This window comes from Ovis aries, chromosome 7 (assembly GCF_016772045.2).
Source record: "Ovis aries strain OAR_USU_Benz2616 breed Rambouillet chromosome 7, ARS-UI_Ramb_v3.0, whole genome shotgun sequence".
Lineage (NCBI taxonomy): Eukaryota > Metazoa > Chordata > Mammalia > Artiodactyla > Bovidae > Ovis > Ovis aries.
The window spans coordinates 86,213,621-86,239,326 of NC_056060.1; the positions used below are offsets into that span (position 1 = coordinate 86,213,621).

Here is a 25,706-nt window from a genome sequence, read left to right on the forward strand (position 1 = left end):
AGGACCAGAAGCCAGCCTCTTGGGAGGATGACATTTCCTGCTGCTCCCTTTGCTCCAAGCTCACAGCACGTGCCTGCCTGATTTAGGCACATGACTATCGTGGGTTGGACCTCTGAATGCAGGTGGCACTTCTCAGAGCCCTGGAAATGAAGAGGTTGGAGCTCTGCACCCCCATCTGCCAAGACCTGACGAGGATCCTGACCACGACTGCGGAGGGCAGTGGTGACACATGCTGATCACACCGAAGACCAAGTCGCCCGGCCCCTGTGAGGGCCGCCTGCTAACCCTTACAGTGTTTGCCAAGGGACGAGGGGCCTGCTGACGCCTGGCAGATGGTGGAGACGGGCCACCTCAGCTGGCCTGGGGGCGCTGCACCCTGAGCAGCCCACGTAGGAATGTGCGGTCCTTCCAGGCCCCAGCCAGAAAGGACTTGGTCGTGGGAAAGACAAGACCTGGAAGGATGTTAAGTGTGGAGCCTCCACACTAGCTGTGTGAGGACTCTGGCCTTATGGGCATGGTAACTGACAAGGGGTGGGGCAGAAGGCGGTACCTTTGACGTACCTTAAGGTCATAGCCTCTTAAACCGGGAGAGCTCACCTCGTTTGTTGGAGAGAAAAGTGATGGGAGAGGCGCAGGGGGAAGAGTGTGGAAGTGTAGGGCCTCGGGACAGCCCTCTCCCTAAACATAGGCAGTGGTGCGGGGGAACTAAAGGAGGCAGGCCCCCGCCTGCTCCCCGCCAGGGGAAAGCAAGCCACTTTGCCTTAAGTAACCAATCAAGAAACAACCCTCTGGGGAGGAGCTACAGCTGGGGAAGAACGAGAGAGAAAAAACAGGGTTTAAGACAAGCCAGCAGTGGACTGGTTGGTTGCTTCCCTTCTCCAAGACCCAGCCCCATGTCTGCCTTACGAGACAACCTGGCCGTCCTACTCCCAGAAGAGGCTGTGTTCTGAGGAGCTGGGTGGCAAGAAATCAAGCAAAGGAGAGTCTGTTTCCCTGTTTGGATCTCTGCTTCCTCAGATGTAAAGGTAAGGCTTGCGCACCTGAACTGCCACCTTGCAGTGCTGTCTGCTGATCATGGAAAGGGAAGCGCCCTGAAACCCCTGAATCAATGCGCCGTGCAGAGGCTGCGTAAATCCAGGTCACCGCAGGGAAGCCCTGCAGGCCAGGAAAGGAGTCCTGGGGACACGCCTCAGAGCTTAGGAGCTATAAAATAATTCTGAGCCCGTGCACTGTCCAGACTGCCTAGGGGAAACTGGCCATCCTTAACTCCCAACTGTTACCGATAATTACCAATTACTGTAATTACCAATAATACTCTGGGATTCCTAGCATCCTTTCAAACAATGTAACTTCAGATCTGAAAATTCCTGATGAGTGGAAAACAATACTTTAATTTCCATTTCACCAAGATATCTGAAACACAGGGAGGGGTTAACTTACCCACAACCACTGAGCGACCAGGCCAAGACGACAGGCGGTGCTCCTAATCCCTGACTAAGTTCTCTTTCTGCTGAATCGTAACCCAGTTGTTTCCACTGGTGCCCGGGGAGCTTTAAGTAACAGATTCTCAGATACTGATTCAAAGGTGTGAAGCCTGGGCTTCTGTTCAGGTGAGGCGTTAAACCCCACCTGGCCTCAGGGCTTCTCCCCGCAGGCACAAAGGCTGCGTGAGGAGGCGGGGGAACACAGAAGTCCCAGAGGAGCGGGGCCTGGTAAAGGAGGGACAGCTTTCCGGCAACAGATGGCCCGCAGCTCAGGCCTGGCTCCAGAAAAGGGAAGAGATGATGATCAGAAATAGAAACGCCGCAAGAGGCATCAGCCATGTGCGTCAAGCCTCATGCAGCTGCCACAGCTTTGACCAGGGAAAGCACTTCTCTCGTCCTGGACAAGGGCAGCAGATGGAGTAAGAATGAAGGCAGCTGAATGGACCACTCTCCTCGAGCTGGGAGAGGATGGAGAGCTGCACCCTTTGAAGGTCAGGGTAGGAGGCTGCACGCAGGCTCTGTTCCTCCCATGGGCCTCAGAGCAGTGGGCATCCACTCAGTTACCTAGGGGAGATGACAACCCTTTTCTGTGGTCTAGATGTAGGGTTAGAGGCCCCACCCCAGGTCAATCTCTTGCTCTCTGCCCAGCTCATTCTCCAGGCCTTCCCTTCCCCCATGCCCTTCGGGATCCTAATAAAATAACCAACAGTTGGGGGGGACAGGTAAACCTTTATTTGGAAAAGAGAATTCCAATGACCATTAAAACCCCCCTTTCATTTCCAAAACAGAAACAAGTAAGAAAACACGGAGAAGATTATCTATCAAGCTCCTGCCCTCTGCCATCTTTAGCCATTTTTAAACTACACTGCCTGGCAGAAGAGAAGAGCTGACGGGCCCTAGTTCCAGGAAACAAGGAGACCGCCCTAGATGTCCGGGAAGAGACAGACAGAATGGATGGTGGGGTGTGGACAGATGGGCCTGGGGCTCAGACAGGCACATGCCCAGTACCCAGGAAACAATGCTTAAAAATACACACGCAGAGATAAATTCCCCAGAACCGAGGCATGGAAAGCTTATAACCATGAATGCAGCAGCAGAATCCAAGCTGGGTCTTTGGCTCTCAAAAAAACACAAAGGAGCAAATGTGAACCTCAGCTAACTGTCCCTAACTTTAGCCTCTCTCTGCTATATCCTCCAGTCCCGCTCTGGGGGCCACATCTGCAGGGCCACTCAGCTACTCTGAGTGACGGGAGGTATGAGGAGGAGCTGGCCAGGAACACCCCACGCCATGCCCAGCAATGAAAGGCTGAGGCCTGCAGGTGACTCGCGTGGGCGAGGGAGCTCCCTGAATGGGCCAGAGAGAGGGAAAGCAGAGACAACGAGCAGCAGAGGCCGGGCCAGCTGGAGCAAACCCTCAGGCACCGCCACGTCCGGGTCTCAGGCCACTTGTGCCCAAGGCCGCCTTTCTACTGAGAAGGCTTGGCCTGGGCTCAATCTCGGGCTTTTTTCTAGGGGCAAAAAAAGGGAAGGGAATGTGGTAGGCAGCAAACAGTAAAAAGCAGGGGGAGGCGAGGAACGGAAAGCTGCAACTGAGGTGTGTGAGGCAAGGGGGCAAGTCCCTGAGGTCTCGAGTCCGCTGCCTGCTCTCCTGCCCCGGGACTCCCACCCTCACCCTGGTCCTCCAGGGAGACCTGAGTTTCCTGACAGTTCTTTCTCCTCAGCCTTGAAGCGCTCTGAACCTCAAATCACTCTCTCTGCCCACTGACCCTCCACCCGCCACAGGGCAGCCTGGGGAAAAGGACAAGCCCTGGGGGAAGCACGCAGGCCGGTGGGGCACTCTGGGCAGGAGGCTCAGAGGCTGCAAAGACTGGAAGTGCACCCAAGTCTGCAGGGCCCACTTGTTCCAGAGCCCTGATGGAGAGGACCCCCTGGTTGGCCGGATGAATGCCTAATGAAACAGAAGATAAGGGGAGAGCAGGGCCCGTGACCCATGGCCCCAGTGTGGCAAGGGGGTTGGTCAGAGACAGGCGTGACCACGCAGAAGAGCGCGGCTCAATATGTGTGTGTTTGCAGGAGGGCTGTGCCCACGGGTCTCAGGCAGGGAGAGGGTCGGGTCAGAAGGCACCACCAAGAAATGGCCTGAAAATAAATAATCAAGGAGATCAGTAGCTCCCACAACCCTGGTAATCAAAAATCAGTGGGGAGCGCTGGATACACGGAGGGAAGGGGGGACCCCCCGCTTGTGCCTCTCCCGGGGCCACCCCCTCACGTGGCACAGGATTAGGAAGAGGCTGGGGCAGGGCAGGGACCACAGGCAGAGAATGTGGACAGGCCTGGAGAAAATCTAACCGTGGGGGAGAAGGGAACGAGGAGGGGGCAGGGAGGGGACGTTAAGTTTCTTGGATCTAAGTTTCCAGAAGCGTGGGATATTTCCACAGTCTCTGATCCGGTGAGCTCTTCTGGAAGAGAAGACGCGCTCTTCCCCTGGGAGCCCGTCATGGGGCGGTGACTTCCATCCCGAAGCTGGCCAGTAGGCAGAGGTGGTCTGAAGAGCAGAAGGGGTTGGGTAAGCCGTTGGCAGCCCAGAGGATCTCTTCAGAGAGGAGCGAGAGCCGGCCCAGGAGCTTGAGGGTTCCATCCTGATACAGCCTGCGATCTGGAGCACAGAGCAGAGGCCGGTGGGCGATGCGGCCACCCCCACATGTCCCGGGGCAGGAGGGGGCCTGCGGGAGCTTCACCTTCAAGACGCTGCATCTTCTCGGCGGCCCACCCTCCCTCTCACCTCCTGCGGCCTCTTGGACGCTCCATGTCAGTGAATGGAGTGAGTGTGTTCGGGGGCTGTAGCAAACTAAAGAATGCCCCTCCAAGCCTAGCATTATAAGACCTTCCGACTTTCCGAGAGAAGTCGGAAACCCAGAGTTTCTATGTAAAATCTGATTTTTAAACATAAAATCCAAACACTGTAAAAGACGTGCTTTAAAGAAAATAGGCGTGGGGCTGACAGACTGCCACACTGTGACCACAGTGAAGGGCGAGAAGACAAGAAACTGGATTTCTAACCTCACCAAGACCCTCACTAGCCAGCTGCCACTGAACAAATCCAATCACCTCCGGGTGCTCTATTTTGAGAAAGGAGGGATGGCTTGTTCTGCTACAAAGATAAAAAGAGAAGCCGGGCAAAGGGCCTAAGGGAAGTATGATGAGGATGACCAGCATCAGGCAGGTATGAGATCTGCTCCTTTGCCAGGCAGGTCGCAGCAGCCCAAGTCATGTGATCAGATGCCTGACCTACCATCAGCTCCCAGAGACTCTTGGGGGTGGCGTCTGGGAATCCCGGATCCACCAGGCTTACCAGTTCTGTTCCCACTCTCGCAGGACTCAGCTGAGAAGAAGATGTAATCCACTGTCGTTCCCAGACCCAGGGGCATTGTGGTGACCTCTGGGCGACCATGCTGAGGCAGGAAATGGGTATACACCGAGGTCAGGTGCAGGCAGTGCTGGATGGTGCCCACAGTCCTACGGGGTGGAGGGGGCGATAACCAGTCAGCAAACACTACTGAACTTCTCTCAAGGTGACTTCTCTGTGGATTTTATAAAGCTTTTTAATGGAGGAGCCCAAATAACTCAACCTCAGCAAGTTCCTTCCCATGCTAACCAGAGACAGAGAGTCTTAGCTAAAATCAGCCCAGAAACAGACACATTTATATTCAGCCCTGATGATGTTCCTTATCAGCCACCCTCCTCTTGCTACCTGGTGAAGTATATATACCTCATGTGCTTTTGTCTGTGGGTCAGCAGGCTCTTCTGTGAGGCCTTACTCCCTAGGGAAACGTGCACGGGGTTCTCATTTCTAGGAACCTGGGTGGGTCGCCTCTGGCCTCTGCACACCTGTATAACCTTATCATGTCTTAGGAGGAAGAGAAAGCCCAGCAAAGCGTTCCCCCACATCAGGCCCAGGAAGGCCAAAAGGAGCCTCTCTAATACACCTCAATGGAGCTGGGATGCAAGCAGAGGGAACTGGAAGAAAATTACCTGGGGACGTCTGGCTCAGACTCAGACGTGTCTTCCTCAATGACAGACTCAGCCCAGCCAGCAGGTCGCTCTGCAGAAGACCAGAGAGAGGAGTTTTTCATTCAAAGACAGGGAAGGAGGGCCAGAACCTTGCACCCTGAAACGGCACTCAGATCCTTGACTGGATCGTTCCAGAGGGGAAAGGGAAAGAGAAAACATGAAGGGAGAAGAAAACAATGGACCGGAGTCAGGAACTTCAGGGAGCAGACCGACAGGAGCCTCTAACACAGACATCTCTTCCCGGGTTCAGCAACTTTTAAAAAAATTTACACTTTAAGTTTTAGAATAGGTAATAACAGTCTCATGGTTACAAAACACAAAACGTAGAGAAAAACCTCAGTGAAAAAGTCTCCTTCTTACTCTGGGGCCCATGCCACTCAATTCCTCTCCCCAGGGGCAACCAACATTACCAAATCCCTGGTATATTCCTCTAGAATCTTTTATCCCAGACAATCCATTGTGTATTTACACATATCTACATATGTATGCATATACATATGTATGCACACCCTATATATACCTATGCACATACCTATATATATACACACACATATTACCATTATCAGGAGAGAAAGAGGGAATATTATTACAGGTCCCACTGGGTGTGCTACAGTTCCTGGGGTCATAAAGAATCAGACATAGCGACTAAACAACAACAACCGACATTAGTAAGTGTTATGGACTGAATATTTGTGTCTCTTCAAAATATGTTGAAATCCTAATCCTCAATGGGATAGCATTTAGGAAGTGGGGCCTTCAGGAGGTAACCTGGCATTGAGGGTGAAGCCTTCATGAATAGGATTGATGCCCTTTTAAAAGGGATCCCAGAGAGCTGTCTCATCCTCTTTCTGCTGTGTGTAGCTACAAGTTGGCAGTTAGCAAGCAGAGCAGAGTCTTCACCAGAATCAGACCATGCTGGCACCTGGGCCCTGAACTTCCAGACTCCTGAACAGTGAAAAATAAACTTCTGTTGTTCATAACCCACTCATCTATAGTATTTTGTTATAACAACGCAAACTAAGAAAATAGAATAACAAGGATCAACAAAATTGACAAACACTTAAGACAGACTGACCAAGAAAAAAAGAGAAGACTCAAATTACTAAAACCAGGATTAAAAGAGAGGACCATCACTACCAACCTTACAGAAATATAAAAATTATAAGGATACAGTTAAAAACTGTATACCAACAAGCTAGATGACTTAGGTAAAATGAAAAAATTCCTAAAAAGACAAAAACTACATAAACTTACTCAAGAAAAAGAAGAAAATCTGAATTAGCAATTGTTGTATACTATGACCAAGTATTTTTATCCTAGAAATGTAACGGTTTAACATCTGAAAATCAATTAACAGAATGTTGAAGAACAAAAACCATGATCATCTGAATAGACAGAAAAAACCTTTGACATAATTCAACACTCCTTTATGACCAAAAAAGAAATAAAAAACCCAAACTAAAAGCAAAACAAAACTCACAACACTAAACAGAACTAGGAACAGGGCTTCCCTGGTGGCTCAGTAGTAAAGAGTCCGCCTGCCAATGCAGGAGACATGGGTTCAGTCCCTGATCCGGGAGGGTCCCACGTGCCTCAGAGCAACTAAGCCCACGTGTCACAACTACTGGTAGTTTGATATACTGCCAAGTCTCAGGAATTTCCTGTGGATATTTTAAAACTTGTCTTTGCTCTGCCTTTAAAGTTCAGAGTTTAATATGTGTCAACGAGATTTACCATACAACATGTTACTTCAGTTCAGTCGCTCAGTCATGTCTGACTCTGCAGCCCCATGGACTGCAGCATGCCAGCCTTCCCTGTCTATCACCAACCCCCGGAGTTTACTCAAGCTCATGTCCATCAAGTCGGTGATGACATCCAACCATCTCGTTGTCTGTTGTCCCCTTCTCCTCCCACCTTTAATCTTTCCCAGCATCAGGGTCTTTTCCAATGAGTCAGTTCTTCACATCAGTCAAAGTATTGGAGCTTCAGCTTCAACATCAGTCCTTCCAATGAACACTCAGGACTGATCTCCTTTAGGATGGACTGGCTGGATCTACTTGCAGTCCATGGGACTCTCAACAGTCTTCTCCAACGCCACAGCTCAAAAGCATCAATTCTTCAGTGCTCAGCATTCTTAATAGTCCAACTCACATCCATCCATGACTACTGGAAAAACCATAGTTTTGACTAGATGGACTTTTGTCAGTAAAGTAATCTCTCTGCTTTTTAATATGCTGTCTAGGTTGGCCATAGCTTTTTTCCAAGGAGCAAGCGTCTTTTAATTTCATGGCTGCAGTCACCATCTGCAGTGATTTTGGAGCCCAAGAAAATAAAGTCTCTCACTGTTTCCATTGTTTCCCCATCTATTTTCCATGAAGTGATGGGACCAGATGGCATGATCTTAGTTTTCTGAATGTTGAGTTTTAAGCCAACATTTTTCTCTCTCCTCTTTCCCTTTCATCAAGAGGCTCTTTAGCTCCTCTTCACTTTCTGCCATAAGGGTGGTGTCATCTGCATATCTGAGGTTATTGATATTTCTCCCGGTAATCTTGATTCCAGCTTGTGCTTCATCAGCCCAGCGTTTCTCACGATGTACTCTGCATAGAAGTTAAATAAGCAGGGTGACATATACAGCCTTGACGTACTCCTTTCTAGATTTAGAACCAGTCTGCTGTTTCATGCCCAGTTCTAACTATTGCTTCTTGACCTGCATACAGATTTCTCAGGAGGGAGGTCAGGTGGTCTGGTAGTCCTATCTCTTGAAGAATTTTCCACAGTTTGCTGTGATCCACACAGTCAAAGGCTTTGGCATAGGCTATAAAGCAGATGTTTTTCGGGAACTCTTGCTTTTCCAATTATTCAATGGATGTTGGCAGTTTGATCTCTGGTCCCTCTGCCTCTTCTAAAACCAGCTTGAACATCTGGAAGTTCACAGTTCACGTACTGTTGAAGCGTGGCTTGGAGAATTTTGAGCATTACTTCACTAGTGTGTGAGATGAGTGTAATTGTGCGGTAGTTTGAGCATTCTTTGGCATCGCCTTTCTTTGGGATTGGAATGAAAACTGACCTTTTCCAGTCCTGTGGCCACTGCTGAGTTTTCCAAATTTGCTGGCATATTGAGTGCAGCACTTTCACAGCATCATCTTTTAGGATTTGAAATAGCTCAACTGGAATTCCATCACCTCTACTAGCTTTGTTCATAGTGATGCTTCTTAAGGCCCACTTGACTTCACATTCCAGGATGTCTGGTTCTAAGTGAGTGATCATACCATGATGGTTATCTGGGTCATGAAGATCTTTTTTGTACAGCTCTTCAGTGTATTCTTGCCACCTCTTCTTAATATCTTCTGCTTCTGCACTCATTTCACATGCTAGCAAGGTAATGCTCAAAATCCTTCAAGTTAGGCTTCCACAGTACGTGAAGCAAGAACTTCCAGATGTACAAGTTTGATTTAGAAAAGGCAGAGGAACCAGACATCAAATTGCCAACATTCGTTGGATCATAGAAAAAGCTAGAGAATTCCAGAAAAACATCTACTTCTGTTTCACTGACTACATGAAAACCTTTGACTGTGTGGATCACAACAAACTGTGGAAAATTCTTAAAGAGATGGGAATGCCAGACCACCTGACTTGTCTCCTGAGAAACCTGTATGTGGGTTAAAAAGCACCAGTTAGAACCAGACATGGAACAATGGACTGGTTCAAAATTGGGGAAGGAGTACAACAAGGCTGTATACTGTCACCCTGCTTATTTAACTTCTATGCAGAGTACATCATGTGAAATGCCAGGCTGGATGAATCACAAGCTGAAATCAAGACTGCAGACATGCAGATGATACCACTCTAACGGCAGAAAGTAAAGAGAAACTAAGCCTCTTGATGAGGGTAAAGGAGGAGAGTGAAAAACTGATTTAAAACTCAACATTTGAAAAACTAAAATCATGGCATCTGTTTCATGACAAATAGAAGAGGGAAAAATGGGAGTAGTGACAGATTTTATTTTCTTAGGCTCCAAAATCACTGTGGACATTAAGTGCAGTAATGAGATTTAAAAGACACTTGCTCTTTGGAAGGAAAGCTATGACAAACCTAGACATTGTATTAAAAAGCAGAGACATCACTTAACTGACAAAGGTCCCTATAGTCAAGGCTATGGTTTTTCTAATAGTCATGTATGGATGTGAAGTTGGACCATAAAGAAGGCTGAGCACTGAAGAATTTATGCTTTTGAATTGCGGTGCTGGAAAAGACTCTTGAGAGTCCTTTGGACTGCAAGGAGATCAAACCAGTCAAGCCTAAAGGAAATCAACCCTGAATATTCATTTGAAGGACTGATGCTGAAGCTGAAGCTCCAACACTTTGGCCACCTGATGCGAAGAGTAGACTCACTGGAAAAGAGCCTAACGCTGTAAAAGACTGAGGGCAGGAGGAGAAGAGGCCAACAGAGGATGAGATGGTTAGATAACATCACTCACTCAATGGACATGAGTTTGAGCAAACTCTGGGAGATTACAAAGGACAGGAAAGCCTGGCATCCTGCAGTCCATGGTGTTGCAAAGAGTTGGATACAACTTAGCGACTAAACAACAACCATATCCAATTAAGTGAAAGTTGCTCAGTTGTGTCCAACTCTTTGCGACCCCATGGACTACACAGTCCATGGACTTCTCCAGGCCAGAATACTGGAGTGGTGGCCTTTCCCTTCTCCAGGGGATCCTCCCAACCCAGGGATTGAACCCAGGTCTCCCACATTGCAGGCGGATTCTTTACCAGCTGAGCCACAAGGGAAGCCCATATCCAATTAAAAGGGATTCCAAAAAAAGGAAACAGAGAGTAGAAAATTATTGAAGAAATTACCAGCAAACCATCATGACATTTCAGAAATCAAGGGATTAGAGAGAATGACCAGAGTCTCAGGGAGGCAAAATACGTGACATACAAAGAAAGGATCAAGAATCAAAATAGAAGCAGACTTCTCTTTAGCAATACTGGAGCCCGCACGACAATGGACTAAATTAATCTCCAAACTAGACCTTTACTCTTACTAAAACCTCATACAAGTGTGAGAACAAAAAACAAAAAACAAAAAAAAATCAAGTGTTTTTGGTTTTTTTAGCACATGAAAAGAAAAACCAAAGAGAAAGGAAAACTGGTTCTCTCAGCAGCAAGTTCTCCCCCTGCAGCTCTGTGTACGAACAGCACCGCTCTGGCAGTTACACGGGACCCAGACCTCTGGCTGCCCTACCAGGCTGCATGAACACACCGGCCCCAACTGGCCCCATCTGAGTTAAGACAGCTTCCTGGAGCATTCAGCACTGGTAGCAGCAGAGAAAGTAAGGTCTGCAAATACCTGGGGAAAGGATAGCAAGTTGTGCAGAAATAAGCCAGTCCAAAAGCTGGATTCTGAATTTTCCTGGTTCAAAACCTGATCAGATAGCTTTGCTCTGTGGCCATCTGGCCAGTTTGTAAATAGTAGTTGCTGCTGCTAAGTCACTTCAGTCGTGTCCGACTCTATGCGACCCCATAGATGGCAGCCCACCAGGCTCCCCCGTCCCTGGGATTCTCCAGGCGAGAACATTGAGTGGGTTGCCATTTCCTTCTCCAATGCATGAAAGTGAAAAGTGAAAGTGAAGTCGCTCAGTCATGTTCGACTCTTAGCGACCCCATGGACTGCAGCCTCCCAACCTCCTCTGTTCATGGGATTTTCCAGACAAGAATAGTAGAGTGGGTTGCCATTGCCTTCTCCAGTAAATAGTTAGTCCACTGTCTTACAAAAGTCATCTATTAGCAACTGTTTTTTTTCCTAGAATGCCCTTAACTAGGCTCACGCTTTATTCTTGGCATGTTAAAAGACCCAAAGCTCTGTAAATAAATGGAAATATGCAAGTGCTCATGAAAAAGAAAACATAGTAACCCCTTTTGGTGTCTTTAAGAACCATACTGGAAAGAAGAAACCACTAATAATTTAAAATATTTATAAGGGGGACTTAAAATTTAGATTCCCATCTTATGAAGTATTCCCTCAAAAAGAAAATGAGGGAGCGTGAGAATCACAATGTTTCTTTCTTTTTTTTCATACGTGTTATGTAGAACACACTTGTACCATGCAATGTCAACTTGTGGGAAAGTCAGACCATCACTGCCTACCACTGAGCTCCTCTTGCAACTGAGATGCTTCCCATTAAAGTCAGTATCACAGTCAAGTTGGCAAGTTTTACTGTGCACAGCTGGGCTGGATGACTCTGGCGCCAGATTGGAAATATTATTTGATAGCACATCTAAACAAGTCCTCCAGAAAAAAAGAGGACACACAATGATCTCCTGGTACTGAACTCATCTTTCTACTCATGGTCTACTAAAAGTGATGGTAGCTTTTTAGACTCAGGAGCCTGTTTAGCCCTTGATGGGGGTACTGAACAAACAGAAAGGCACGTTCACGGTTTGTGGAGGATGGGTGTGTTTACTCAAATTTAATCTCAGTTTTGAAAATACTGCTATTATTGGGCACTGTTAGTGAACTGGATATTTTCCCCCTACATAATGATTCTACTTACAAAGTGATTGTCAGTATGTGTTTAAAGTTATTTCGTTATTAAATCAAAATGCTTATTTTATGTTTCAAGTACAGTACTGATTTTTTAAAAACAATCTATTCTTAACATGGAATTACGTATGTGGGATCCTACTAAGGTTTAACTTGAGGATTCTGAATTCTTAAAACACTCATCCACAGCTTCCCTGCCTGAGTCCAGCTGACACAAGCACTTACCCCAGTTCCTGGCGCACGCCAGTCGCTCTGCGCAGTTATTATTGCTATCACCACCGCTGTAATAATATATTAGCTTTGCAAATAAGAAAAAAACCCAAGCCATTGAAATGCTCCCTTCTTTGTGTAAAATGCCAATGCAAGTTAAATTCCTTCAAGAAAACGATGAATCCATTGCTTACCACCAGTCCTTTTGTTAATACTACAGTTTTTTCAGTCACTGCTTGGTCATCTTAAGTTATTCTTCTAGCATTTTCTTCAAGAAAGAGTTTGGATTGAGTATAAAATTCTTGAGACATATCTTCTTCCCTGGAAACTTTACTCTCCCAGTGTTCTAGAGTTGAATGTTAGTTTTAAGAAATCTGAAGCCTACCTAATTATTTTTACCTTTAAAGGTAGCCGGATTTAAAAAAAAAAAAAAAAAAAGGTATCCCACTCTTTTTGTCCAAAAGATTCTTTCATCTTTGACTTCTGTTAACTTCATTTGGAGGTCTTACTGTTGACTCTCCTCAGTTTTCCCTGAGACGTCGTATATCCTTCTCAATCCAAAGATTCAGATCTCTTCATCTTGGGAAAATCTTCCTTATATCCTACCTTTAAATACTCCTTTTGTGCCATGATATTGGCTTTCTTCCTTGTAAACGCCAATTATGTATATATTCAATCTCCGTAACTTCCACTCCTGTCATAGTCTCTCTGGCACTTTCTCTCTTTCCTGGCCTCTGCCTCTTGTTTTCAGCAATTCCTCTTCTCTCTTGTGCTGCATCTAATTTTGGCTTCATTCTAAGTGATTTTTTTTCACTTTTTATTCCACTTCTTTCCTGAGCTCAGCAGCTTAAATTTCATCCTCTGGATCTGCATTCCAAGTAATGGGCATTTTCCTTACGACACAGGGTTGTGTGAGTCCTTTTAACCTTTACATCTCCCAGCCAAAAAAAAAGTGTAGCTCCGTAAGCATTTCATCTCCACCCTGCCACTTAAACAGACTGCTTCATGCAAAGATGGCTTGATTCCTTGATCAGTCTTTCCTCCAGCGCCTCTCTGGACAAAAAGGGTTCAGGCAATTTCATTTCACAACCTGTGCCATCCTATTCCTATTGATGAAACAAGGGATTCTGATTTTGTGCCTCAAGGTTCGTGCCTCACCATGAGGAAATGCACCCTGCCGGTCCTTCCTGAGATTCATACACGCCCCACAGACGAGTCTCTTCGCACCTCCTCCAGCCGGATAGCCAGTGCTTCCTGCAGCCATTCCACCTGTGCTGTGCTTCCTGATTTCAGATATCTTCAGGTCTCCTAGCGTTCTCAAAGATGGAGTTTGGTTTTTTTTGTCATTCTCCTTGTTGCTTTGGAGTAGTAGTTTCACAGACAAGAAGTGGAGAATGTCAAGTATATACTCTGCTATGCACCATCTGAAAGTTCTCAGTAGGAGTAACTTTTTACTACAACCAGGAGTACTGTCACCTTACGATTTTCACGTCTGTTTTCTCTCTTATATATGCCGTACACGTGCTGCTGCTGCTGCTAAGTCACTTCAGTCGTGTCCAACTCTGTGCGACCCCATGGACCGCAGCCCACCAGGCTCCCCCATCCCTGGGATTCTCCAGGCAAGAACACTGGAGTGGGTTGCCATTTCCTTCTCCAATCCATGAAAGTGAAAAGTGAAATTGAAGTTGCTCAGTCATGTCCAACTCTTAGTGACCCCATGGACTGCAGCCTACCAACCTCCTCCATCTACAGGATTTTCCAGGCAAGAGTACTGGAGTGGGGTGCCATTGCCTTCTCCGTACACATGCTAGGTATGTATTAGCAACTTTAGCTTACAAAGCTTCTGGCATACTCAAGGTCTCAAAGCTGGTTAGAACCCAAGTCTCTTGATTCCTAGTCCATGTTCTCAATACATGGCACATGGCCAGTGAACCTCACTGACCTTCCCCTTAAGTGTATTTTTTACCAGAAGCTAATATCTAAGAATTATACCTATAAAAGACTAAAACCCACATAACTGACAAACATTAGAAGTGAAGAGGAAAGAAGACCAAGCTGACTTAGTTGGACAAGTCAGGGAACAAGCTGAGCTCCCGTTACCTGGCTTAGTGTCTGTCACTCCTTCCAGAAGAACCAGTCCCACAGGTCGCTGGCAGGCGATGCTACAGAAGCGGAAACGCAGCAGGAAGTCTCGGCTATATTTGCGTCTCTCTGTAAACCAGGGAAAGCCATACAGTGAAAGGAAGGAAGAGGAGCCACGTGCTGGGACTTCCTCAATCCCAAGAAGCTTCCAGTGTAGGGACACGGAGGGAGTCTGGCCCGGAAGACGAGGAGATTTTCCAAAGGCTATGGTGGACAGTTGTCCGTTTCACTGGGGGACCACGAGGAGGACGATGCAAAGTATAAAGGAATGTGCTCAGAGAACTGAGGGAATTACGCCTTCTCTTGTCAGTGAGGTGCTAGCTTTCTCCCAAGACGGGCAGGGAGGGACAACCAACCAGGACAACCGCACGTGCTCACCTGAGCTCGTGGGATGACAGGAGGTGACATACTGACAGCAGTCAGTGATACCCAGGGAGCTGGGCCACAGTGGGGCCTGCAGCTTCCTCTGATAAAGCTGATGGGAGAAGTCTTCCTGTCCAGATACCTATGAGCGAAGAGCAGACGGCAATGAGGAATCCGAGACGGAGAAAGAGAGAAGCCCATGTCTGGGGACATATGGACAAACATACACACACAGTCACACTATGTACAAAACACGTCAGTCTCGGGAAAGTTAAACATAAGGAACTAATTAAAACTTTTTTTTTTTTTAATTAGAAACACTGAAATGTCCACGAGACAGGGATAAGGGGAAAGAAAATAAGGTCTGTGAAACAAAGAAAAAAGAACCATGTGAACACAGGGTCCCCTAAATTTCACCTTGGAAAAATCTACACTACTCTGCCAGGGAGAATCCGCTTTCAAGGGCTTTAATTTGCCAGGGGAAAAGGCTTGTTTGGATCTTTGGATCTTCTGGATCGAAGTCTAGCATCTAAAGCCCATTACTGGGAAATCACAGGGTCAAACCAAATGGGAAATGCACCAAAGCACTTTACCGTATCTATGCCACCATCCTCAGTCAAAGCCCATGAGCAGCCTGGGAGCAGACGGAACGTAGTAGGGGAAACATTCGGCAGCATCAGTCATCTGCACATCTCCAACGAATGTAGCAAAATCCCCTTTATTTCATTTACAAACAACAAATATTTGAATGCCAACTAGGTGCAAGACATTAGCCATGTACTGGGGAGATAATCTCTCTGCCCGCAAAGGACAAACACTTTCAGTATGCCATCAGAAGGAAACACCTTCAATTGAATGGCCATTTACTAGCTGCGTCACTTTGGGCAAGTCAGTTAACACCTCTTGGGTTCCATATCCTCTCCTATTGAATGGGATAATAATACCACAGACAACTAAGAATCTTGACAACAATAACCACTACCAATTATTGACTGCTCCCTTTGAAGCAGGAACTGGAAAACACTTTGTGTGCATTATTTTAGTGAATCCACCAAATAAGACCCTCAGAAGTAGGTCTCATCATATTCCCCAGGATATGATGAGGCCAGTGGGGCTCACGGGAGGGAAGTAACTTGCCCAAGGTGGCAGAGCAGGGATCTGGATGCAGGACTGTCTGGCTTCCAAATGAGGGCTCTGAATCACTCTGCTTAATGGCAGCTGTCATGTGGGAGGCCGTTCCCAAGTCTACTTCTCATTCCCTGAGCCCCTTGGCAACAGCAGCAGCCTCCTGGCAGGATAATGCCTTCCTCTTTGCATGTGGCAACCAGGACATCGCTGGCACCTAAGTAACCTCATTAAAATAAAAGCCCAAAGGGCTCGACAACAATTCAGTCATCTTACGTCCTTTCACCACTGCGCCTTGCCAAAAGTTAAGGAACAAATTGGATCAGCAGGAGCAAAAGAGAGAAACAAGGAGATTAAGTGACATATAAAGGAATCAGCACAAGCTGAATGCTCCTCAGCAGGGCTAAATGAAGCACAATAAAACTGTAATACAGCTATGTTACAAAGATTCAGCAGTCAATAGGAATGAGATAGATACATATGTGCATTGTTAAGTAAAAAAAAAAAAAAGCTAGAAAATAAAATATACAGTAATATGTCATGTTTACAAACACATACAATAGAGTAGATATCAGCCATTAGAAGCAGTCTCAGCACAGTACTGGAGGGCAAGAGCCCTGGGGCCAGACCACCTGATTACAAATCCTGGCTCCACCACTAAGGACCTGCACAAACTATAGAGAGTAAATGACCTAACTTTCTCTATGCCTTGAGTTTCTCACTTATAAAATAGAAGCAATGATAGAATTTGTGGAAACTAATGAGTTAACGTAGGTAAAGTGCTTAAAATAGCATCTGGCAGAGTTAGTGATTAATAAATAGAGACTATGACAGTTACATCACCAGAGCAGTTTAGGTAGCACTGCAAATGCACAGAAAATGACCTGGAAGAACAGCACCAAACTCTGAACAGTTATTACGAGACTCTAAGGGGAGACGTGGGAAATGCAGGTAATAAAGCGGGCTTTGGTCTTAAGCCCGCTTTATCACCTCCATTTCCCACGTCTCCCCTTTGAGTCACGTAATAATGCTTGAATCCTTATAGAGAGGTACTTGTGTATATCTGTGCATTTACTTATGTACTTGTAAACTAAACATAAATTAATGATAAACCCGAAAGGATTCCAGGATACCAAAGGCACTCACGAGCTCCCAACTTCCAGGTATGGGTACCAGAGCTATCAACAGGACACGAGAAAGCAGGAGGGAGGCAGCACAGGAGTCCCCTGGGTCCCTGCCACAGAAGCAGCCCTGCATGCCACACCCCAATCCCCCTGTAAGTCAAGCCAGCAGTGGCCGCTCCCATCTCACCTTCCAGGCTGGCATCCCGTGGTACTGGAGCTCTCCGTCCCTGATGAAGTTGTAGAGAGGTGAGTCGGGGACGGAGTTCAGGTCCCCACACAGGACGATGGGGCAGTGGCTGCCGTCTGACAGCCTGGCCACCTTGTCCACTTCGGCCAGGAGAATGGCCATCTGGGCCAGCTTGACATCGCCCCGCCGTGGGTTGTACAGGACGTGGGTATTTGCCACACATAAGGGGGCCACCGAGACTTGCCCCAGACCTTCTGGGACCAGTGGCTGCAGCAGCAACACTAAGCCCACGTTGTCCCGATTGAGGAGCTCCAAGCCAGGCCGAAAGTACTCCACGGGGCTGGCGCAGAGCAGACGGAATCTCGTGGGCTTGTAGCAGACAGCACAGCCATCTGTCTTACACCCGGTCCTCCTCTTGTAGAAACAGGTAAAGCCTGCAAGGAACACCCGGCCAAGGAGATCGGTCAGAGTCCTTGAACCCTGCATCCCTCCAACCAATGCCAGCAGCCCAGGTGTGTGTGCCCAGTGCACCGCTCCTGCTGCTCAACACGGGGGAGTCTGTGTCCTGACACATCCCTGGGTTCTGCAGAGGTTCCCTTACAGCGGTAACCAGATGGCTGTGCAGCTAGAAGGGGAAGGAGGGACAGAAGGGTGTGATAGGAAAAGCATGGACTCCGGGGTAAGACAAGTTGGAGTCCAGGCTCCACAAGCTATGAGCTTTTTTATTTATAGCTTTGTGACCTTTGAGCTAGTCAGTCAAATTTTCTGAATCTCAGTCTCCTCCCTATAAAACGGGGGTAATAATTTCAGCCTCAGAGAGTTGGTAAATAGATGTAAATAAATGGCAATGTATGTCAGAACCACTTTAAAACTTCAGGACTCTTGTTTTTCTTCTTACTCCACACGAGGGAGCTAGCTCACAGGTGAGAGGGTTCACTGAGATGAAAGAAGAGATGGTGTGTTCAATAGAGGGCAGACAGGGTGGAAGGAAAAAAGCCTGGCACACGTGCCAAGGAGCGGCATTACCCATCATTCTCAGAGAGGGCTCCAGCTGCTCCCAGTAATGATCTTCCTGGACTTCCTGGAGACACAAGATCTGGGGAAACGACACAGAGACCAGTCACTCCAGGGTAACGGAGGGCACCGCAGTGTGACTCCCACCCCAGGAGCGGACGCTGAAGCCACGTGGGAAGCTGCTGTGGGTCTCAGGCTGGGCCACACTGACACTTCCTCTGGGGGCTGACTCTTCCCAGACTGCCACTCCAGCAAAGAACAGGCCCCGAGTGAAGCTGGATTTTCCTGCTCCTTGAATCCCTCAAGTCTTCTTCCCTGCCTAAAGGTGCTAGCGAGGGTGTACCTATGGAGAGGCATCTTAGTATCTGCCCAAAACTCATTTATACCAGGCAGCAAGTTCCCATCCTAAGCCGGACTCTAATCACATGAACAACTGTGGGTGAACTCATTTCTCTAAGGGCACAGGGAAACAGCCAGGGTCCGAAGCAAATGCAAGATGGCACACCCCCATCCATCCCACCCTCCCCGCCCGCCCCCGCCTTCGCTTACATCCGGGTCCCAGTGCTGGAATTCCTGCATGAGATTCGCAAAGCGATAGTTCCAGTTGAGGATGTCTGGGTGGCAATGCAAATAGAGCTCGGAGCTCTGCTGCATCAGGTCCTGGGCCAGGATATTATAGGACATCAGAGTGAACTGGAACTGAGGGCCATCCCCTGCTTCCAGGCCCTGAACATCTGGCTGAGTGGAGAAATCCTCCCATTCTCGCCACAAGATTTCTGCAAAGGGGTTGGGAAGAAGAGGTCCATGGTTGAGTCCATGCTATCCACAGGGCCTACCATCTCTACTCTGGCCCAGCGATACTGTGACAAAGTTCCCTTTCTCATTTTCCCTGTCATCCGTCCCTTTCTGTGGTGATCTGAACAACACTCTAAGGACAGCCTCAGACCAGAGAGTAAGCGCCACAAAGCCAGAGACAATCTTGGCCTGTTCACCACTGTATCCCTAGTACCTGGCTTAGTACCTGGTACTTAGTCCACTAAAATTCACTAAACATGGCCAGCAACTCCTCACTTTTGATAAAGCCATTGGTCTCCAGGGAATCACTCAGATGAATGCGCTTAACAGTCATCTGAGATTAAAGACATTTCTAGAGTAGTCTCAGCCTTGGCTGTTTTCTGACCTCTACACCTGGAAGGGCCTACAGAACCAGAAACTGTAATGTGTCCCCTATATCCCCTAGAGCAGGGAGCTAGCTGTAGAGTGGACTGCAAACCTATGTGAGGCACAGCCTCATTCTCCAGATTTTCATGGAAGCCCAATATGTAACACAGATAAAAATGGAGTTATCCTGTTTGGGGCAGAGAAAGCGAAATCCCTGAGAGCTCTCCACCCTTACCCCAGGTTCCTCCAGACAACCAGTAACACAGAGAATGAGAGCTAGGGTCTGCTTTCAGTTCTACCACTACCTAGCTATGTGACTTTCGGCATGTCCTGCCACCTCTCCGAGCCTTGATGACTCCATCTCAAAAGGCCACAGGGCTAGATGAAATGACCTCTAAGGCCCCTCTGGATTTGCCGCTGCAAGTCTCAGAAAATCAGAATGTGGCGGCAGAGCTCTACACAAAAGGGCCTTCTCTTTAGCAACGGCTTTGCCCACCTCCGAGACGACCGCTGCCCCGGCTCGCTCAACCAGCTGTCAAGACTCACCATGATATGGGATTTCCACTGGGGGAGGCTGAAGCTGCCCCAGACCCTCAAAGGGCCAGACGGCAGCCTCTTCCTGGGGCACACGCTCCGGTGCGATGCTCCAGGCCACCATCGCAGGGTCCTCATCCCACTGTTCTGTGGCCAGCGCACCCATGGGGAGGACGGCACAGTCTGTGTACTGGGGGCCGGTCTGCACGGGCACTGCTGCCCACATTGGGCCCTCGACCTCCGGCAGCAGCTCCTCCTCTCCTAGCACCTCAGGAAAAGGCTCCTCCAGGTTCTCTGCTGCCCGCAGGTCACTCAGCTGCCTGCTGGACCACTTGTCCTCAGGAGCAGCATCCTGTTCTCCAGGATTATCCATCAGGAGGGCCAGGCTGCTCTCGGCGAGTCCCTTATCTACAAGGGGACCATCGCTCACAGTTGACAGCACCTGGCTCGACCCTTCTTCCCGCCACTGCTGCAGCAGGCCCTCACACTCCTCCTGGTCGGGGCCCCGAGGGGCCATGGCAAAGTCGCCTTCTACCTGGGAGGACGAGCTCTTCGCCAGGAGGACATTTTTTCGACATGTGAAGAAAGCATCTAAAAAGAAAGCCAAAATACCATGTTATAAGATGATGGCATCATTCAACTCACACTCCTCTCTCAACTTCTGATATAAGTCTCGTGTGCGTGCATGCTCAGTCGCTTCAGTAGTGTCCGACTCTTTGCAACCCTATGGACTGTAGCCCGCCAGGCTCCTCTGTCCATGGGATTCTCCAGGCAAGAATACTGGAGCAGGTTGCCACGCCCTCCTCCAGGGGATCTTCCTGACCCAGGGACTGAACCTGGGTCTCCTGCACTGCAGGCAGATTCTTTACCACTGAGCCACAAGAAAGCCAGTAAGTCCCATACAAGCAAGAATCATATCCACCGTGCTCACCATTGTATCATCACTGAACCTGCCTGTTTTAGGGTCTGGAACATAATCATCACCAGAGCCAAGTGCTTACTATGTGTCAGGCACTGTTCTAAGGACTTTACAAGTATTAACTAATTTACATGGTAGGGATCTGATAAATACTCTGTGCGTGAATGAAAGAATGGCTATCCCATATAATCGAGAACAGAGATGATCACATATAACCACGCTCCTTTTGTCTGGAGGCTAAGAATCCTATTAACTTCAACTCTCTGGTTCTAAGAGCCACATGACACTGGAACCAGCACTTGACCATAATCATAACTGTGGGTTGTGGCCCAGCACCGAAATGAACAAAACTGTGTGACCTTAGACAATGCCCCTAGTGAGATGGACTTACTCTTGACTGTAAAATGAGGACGAGAGAACTGTGAATTGGATAATCCCCAAGAGCTTTTCTAGTTCTATAAATTTCCCCGTCTATGAATGCATTCCAACAGAAAGTAGACAAAAAGGGTGTCTCAAAATCTGGACAATCTACCTTTTAGCAAAGGCCTGGGGTCCTCTTCTCAAAGCTATTTATTCTACTCATAAATCTTCACAAATATCATTATCAGCTTTCCCATTCCATAGCGCTCTGCTGCTGCTAAGTCGCTTCAGTTGTGTCCAACTCTGTGCGACCCCATAGACGGCAGCCCACCAGGCTCCCCCGTCCCTGGGATTCTCCAGGCAAGAACACTGGAGTGGGTTGCCATTTCCTTCTCCAATGCATGAAAGTGAAAAGTGAAAGTGAAGTGGCTCAGTCGTGTCCGAGTCTTCACAACCCCATGGACTGCAGCCCACCAAGCTCCTCCGTCCATGGGATTTTCCAGGCAAGAGTACTGGAGTGGTGAGCCATTGCCTTCTAGAGGCTGCAAATCAGAAGGTGCCAACAACTCAGCAAGAGATAGCCGCCACCTCTCTGCTACAGCAGCCACAATGACAGCCAACAGGCAAAAGAAAGTAGGTGGGAAAAACTCTAAAATTAGAGGCCCCCAAAATCCAAGCACAGTACTGTGGTGCAGACAAAACATCCCCCAACCAACACACACTAAGTCACTTGTTTATATCACCCAAGTGACATGGATGATGTCCCTCCATCACTGGAGACGCATTTCATCAGTTCCTTTTTTTCAGGCAAGAAAAACTTCAAAATGGCTCAAATGTTGAAAGACACTCTTATTTATGGCCTGTGTGGATTTAGATCCCTCAAACCTCAAAGTGGTGATTCTGCCCTCAAAGAACATTTCCACATCGTCTGGAGGAACAGTGGTCGTCCCAACTGTGGGGACGCTACTGGCATCTAGTGGTTACAGGATAAAGAGATTGTGAGCATCCTGCAGTGAGAGACAGCTCCACAAGGAACTACCAAATATCAATAGTACTGAGAGTGGGAAACTCTGCTTTAAACCTATGTGCTGGGTTGCTGGTTTTAGTCTCAGGGACTCGCTAATTCACTGCCCTTTGAAACATCCTCTATTTATACCAAATGGCAAAAGTTCTTTGATTTATATGTGTGAGGTTACTAGTTTTCAAATTTAGGTTTTGATTGGTGGTGGTTTGTGTTTTTCAGCAGAATTTTCATTCAAGATAGAAAATCTGTAGAAACCAAATACACAAATAGGACTACGTTAATAGGTGTGTACCTATGGATGGGGGGAGGCCCACACCTATGGGTGGGAGGGCAGCCAAAACTCTGGCTACTGGTCAAGAAACCTCTGGACTAGAGGTCACTAAGTATAGGTCACTAAGGCTGCCATTATGAACAGTGGCAAAGCTCAAGAAATAGCAGCAACATGGCTAGAGGAATATGCGATGGTTCTCTGAAAGCAATGCCTTCTGTGGAGTTCCTCATTTCTAAGGAGTATGTATACACAAAACATTCTCGGATTCCTGAACTGAGTGCCTACTATAGTCTGGGTAGTATGTTAGCAGTAGATACAGTGAGCATAACAGACAGCCCTGCCTTCCTGGAGCCTGCATTCTAGTGCGCAGATACAAACATACATGTACATACTTTAAGTGTTTTATATGAAATATGAAGTAACAGATATTACACACACAAAATGTAAAATTCCAAAAAGGAAAAGCGCAGAATGCACACAGCTGGACCTATTTCTAAGAAATAGAAATTACTCTATTCTATTCTAAAACTCCTTCTTAGTCTGTCCTGTCCCCTAAAATGCCAGAGAGAAGTCCAGGAGTGCTGTGCGATCTCCGAGCGGAACGGATGGTCTCTTAAGAACAAGAACCTCGGAAAAGTCAAAGGCCAGGAATGGGGTGCGCGGGCAAACCCCGGCAAAGTTAAACAGTAACTCTTCTCCAGGCCGCCGCTGAGCACTGCCTCCACCCACGACATGTCTAAGCGCACGGAACAACTGTTTCAAAGATGAGGTTTCAACGTGTCTCTGGATTCTGCTGTTTTTCAACCAAACACTCCGCAGAGAGGCAGCTCGGAAAGGCGACTGTGGAGTCGACCCAGGGGAAGACAAAGCAAGTCCAGGTCTTCAGTCCACAGACCCCTAAAGGCCGAAGGGCCCCTGTCCACGGAGAATTCGGGCACTCGCCTCGGCCCCCAAGGGGGCCAACCCTCCCTGACCCCCCGAGAAGTGACTCAGCGGGCCCCGGAGCCTCTCCGCGCCGGCGGGGCCAGAAAGTGGGGGAGAGGGGGGGCTCCGCCCCTCCCCCGGCAGCCTCCACGCTGTAACTGCGGCCCGACGCCTCCAGGCCACCGGCGTGAGGAGGTGGGTGGGGGGGTGCCGCCCACGAGGGTCGCCGGCCAGGCCTGGGCCTCGCGGAGTCCAGGATAAACCGGTCGTGAGGCCGGCCGCGCAACGCACGCCGCCCAAGACCCCGCGGGGGCCCCGCCAAGGCAGGCCCGGAGGCTTGGCACCCGCCCTTCAGGACGCGGGGCCGGTACCTGAGAGGGCGCGGAAAAGGCGCGCGGCCGGCAGCAGCAGGTAACACAGACACGACGCGATCATGGCCGGCCGCCCGCGCCCGCCGCCCCTTCTCTCCGTCACGGCGAGCCGGTCTCCCTCCGCTAGCCCTGCCCCCGGCTCCGCCCCGCTCCCGGGCCCGCCCCGCCCCTCCGGCTCCGCGCCCCGCCTCCCCGGCTCCGCCCGCCTCCCCGGCCTTGCTCACTTGACCCAGCTGCGCTTCAACAACAACTTTATTGGGCACGCAGGGCCAAGATTGGGAGACAGTTCCCAAGGCAACCGAGCGGAGCCTGCAGGGCCTGGCTGCCGGCAGCGGCGGCGGCACCAGGTGCCCCGGCATTTAACATTAAACCCCTCCTTGCAGGCCCCGTAGTGTTATTACTAGTCCACGGTTTTATTCCCACTTCTGCCGCTTGACTGGGTGTCCACCTTGGGTACGCCACCTAACCATTCCTTCCATCGGTTACCACGTCTGTAAAATGAGGGGCTAGACTTTGTCTCTTTAAGGTCTCACCCAGCATGACTTCTGTGATCTTACCCTTCTCAGCTTACATTGGAGACAGAAAACTCTTCCTCATTTTTCTCCTTTTCTTAACTCTCTTCCCCAGCTTAGATTTAGGTCACACATCAAGTCCATTCCTTGCTTCAGCACATACGATTTTGTCTCCTGCCTCATCCTGTTCCAAAGGGGCCCTTTCCCCCGTAATTTTGAAGAAAGGGGGTGTCCCACTGGTAAGGGAGCCAAAAAGGGAGGTGGGAACCCTCCACAAAGGCAACTGGACCAAGTCTGGTTGGTTGGTTCATTTTCCTCCGGATGTCTGTGACAATGCCAGGCACATAGTAGGGACTAGATAAACCTTGTTGACAGAATAAAATATATGTCACTAAAAGAAGGCTAGTTCTTCCACCAGCTCTGTGCTACCCAGACCTCTTTAATCCTGTCTTCCCCTTTCCCACTCTCCATCTCCTGCCCGACCACACTGTAAAGAAGGAGTGATCGTTCAGTACCCCCAGTTTCAGTACCCAGTGTCTGAGCTGTGCGATTTCCGATTTGGGACTGGCGCCTTGGTTGTTCCGGGAAGCCCTCTGGAGAGTCACCAGATCCAGGACCAGCTGGGTACATCATAACACTGCAAGGCTGGAAGGAGGAAGGAGGAGTCAGTACAGCGGCCTTCCCACCCTGGCCCCTTAGCTCTATAGGTGGCGTGTGCCTTCATGCAATCCTACTCTTACCTTCTCCAGAGATGAAGCAGAGGCTGCTGGGGTAATCTGAAGACTGGAAAGCCTCTTAGGAACTAGCACATAACTGCCTAAGGAGCCCCCCAAATCAGATTGACCTCCTTAATATGTGCTTAAATAAACCTTCCTTGCATGTCCTTCCATTTTGTCCCAATAATTACCTAAAGTTGAAGTTCCAAATCAGATCCTAAATCAAGGCACTTATCTGGAGACTATGTGTATGTATGCGTGTATTTAGTGGCTCAGTCGTGTCCGACTTTTTGCAACCCCATGGACTAGAGCCCACCAGGCTCCTCTCTCCATGGAATTCTCCAGGCAAGAATACTGACGTGGGTTGCCATTCTCTTCTCCAGGGGATCTTCCCGACCCACGGATGGAACCTGGGTCTCCTGCACTGCAGGCAGTTTCTTTCCCACTGAGCCACCTGGGAAGCCATATCTGGAGACTAAGTTATGGTTCCCTTGAAGTGAAGTCGCTCAGTCGTGTCCGACTCTCTGCAACCCCATGGGCTGTAGCCTACCAGGCTTCTCCTTCCATGGGATTTTGTCTGAGTTGATGCATTCATTCATTCACGCTTTCCCTGGTTTGTGCACTCGATATATTCATCAGTGATGTAC

General features: G+C 48.6%; 1 protein-coding gene across 3 annotated transcripts; it reads right to left on the reverse strand.

The window, feature by feature from the left end:
* Positions 1-2,193: 2,193 nt before the first annotated feature.
* On the reverse strand, positions 2,194-25,006 carry ANGEL1 (angel homolog 1). Of its 3 annotated transcripts, none has more exons than XM_042252782.1 (10): positions 24,874-25,006; positions 19,975-20,553; positions 18,817-19,043; positions 18,280-18,349; positions 17,254-17,687; positions 14,833-14,959; positions 14,413-14,523; positions 5,517-5,586; positions 4,837-5,000; positions 2,194-4,140 (listed from the first exon to the last, which is right to left on the reverse strand). In XM_042252782.1, exons 1-10 carry the CDS (start codon positions 24,974-24,976, stop codon positions 3,980-3,982), a joined length of 2,046 nt encoding a protein of 681 aa, XP_042108716.1. In that variant the 5' UTR covers positions 24,977-25,006; the 3' UTR covers positions 2,194-3,979. The 3 variants fall into 3 exon arrangements, with proteins under 3 accessions (XP_042108716.1, XP_027827874.2, XP_042108717.1); XM_027972073.3 differs by lacking the exon at positions 24,874-25,006 and adding an exon at positions 23,832-23,953; XM_042252783.2 differs by lacking the exon at positions 24,874-25,006 and adding an exon at positions 21,414-23,932.
* Between the last annotated feature and the right edge of the window lie 700 nt (positions 25,007-25,706).

Bases quoted from the DNA above. Each gene is read 5' to 3' on its own strand.
- ANGEL1 (XM_042252782.1), bottom strand. From the start codon at position 24,976: ATGATGTACCCAGCTGGTCCTGGATCTGGTGACTCTCCAGAGGGCTTC. The intron at 20,554-24,873 runs GTACTGAAACTG...CTTTCTTTTTAG, and splicing joins TCGCACAGCTCAGACACTGG to ATGCTTTCTTCACATGTCGA. The intron at 4,141-4,836 runs GTAAGCCTGGTG...TCTGTGCTCCAG, and splicing joins CGAGAGTGGGAACAGAACTG to ATCGCAGGCTGTATCAGGAT.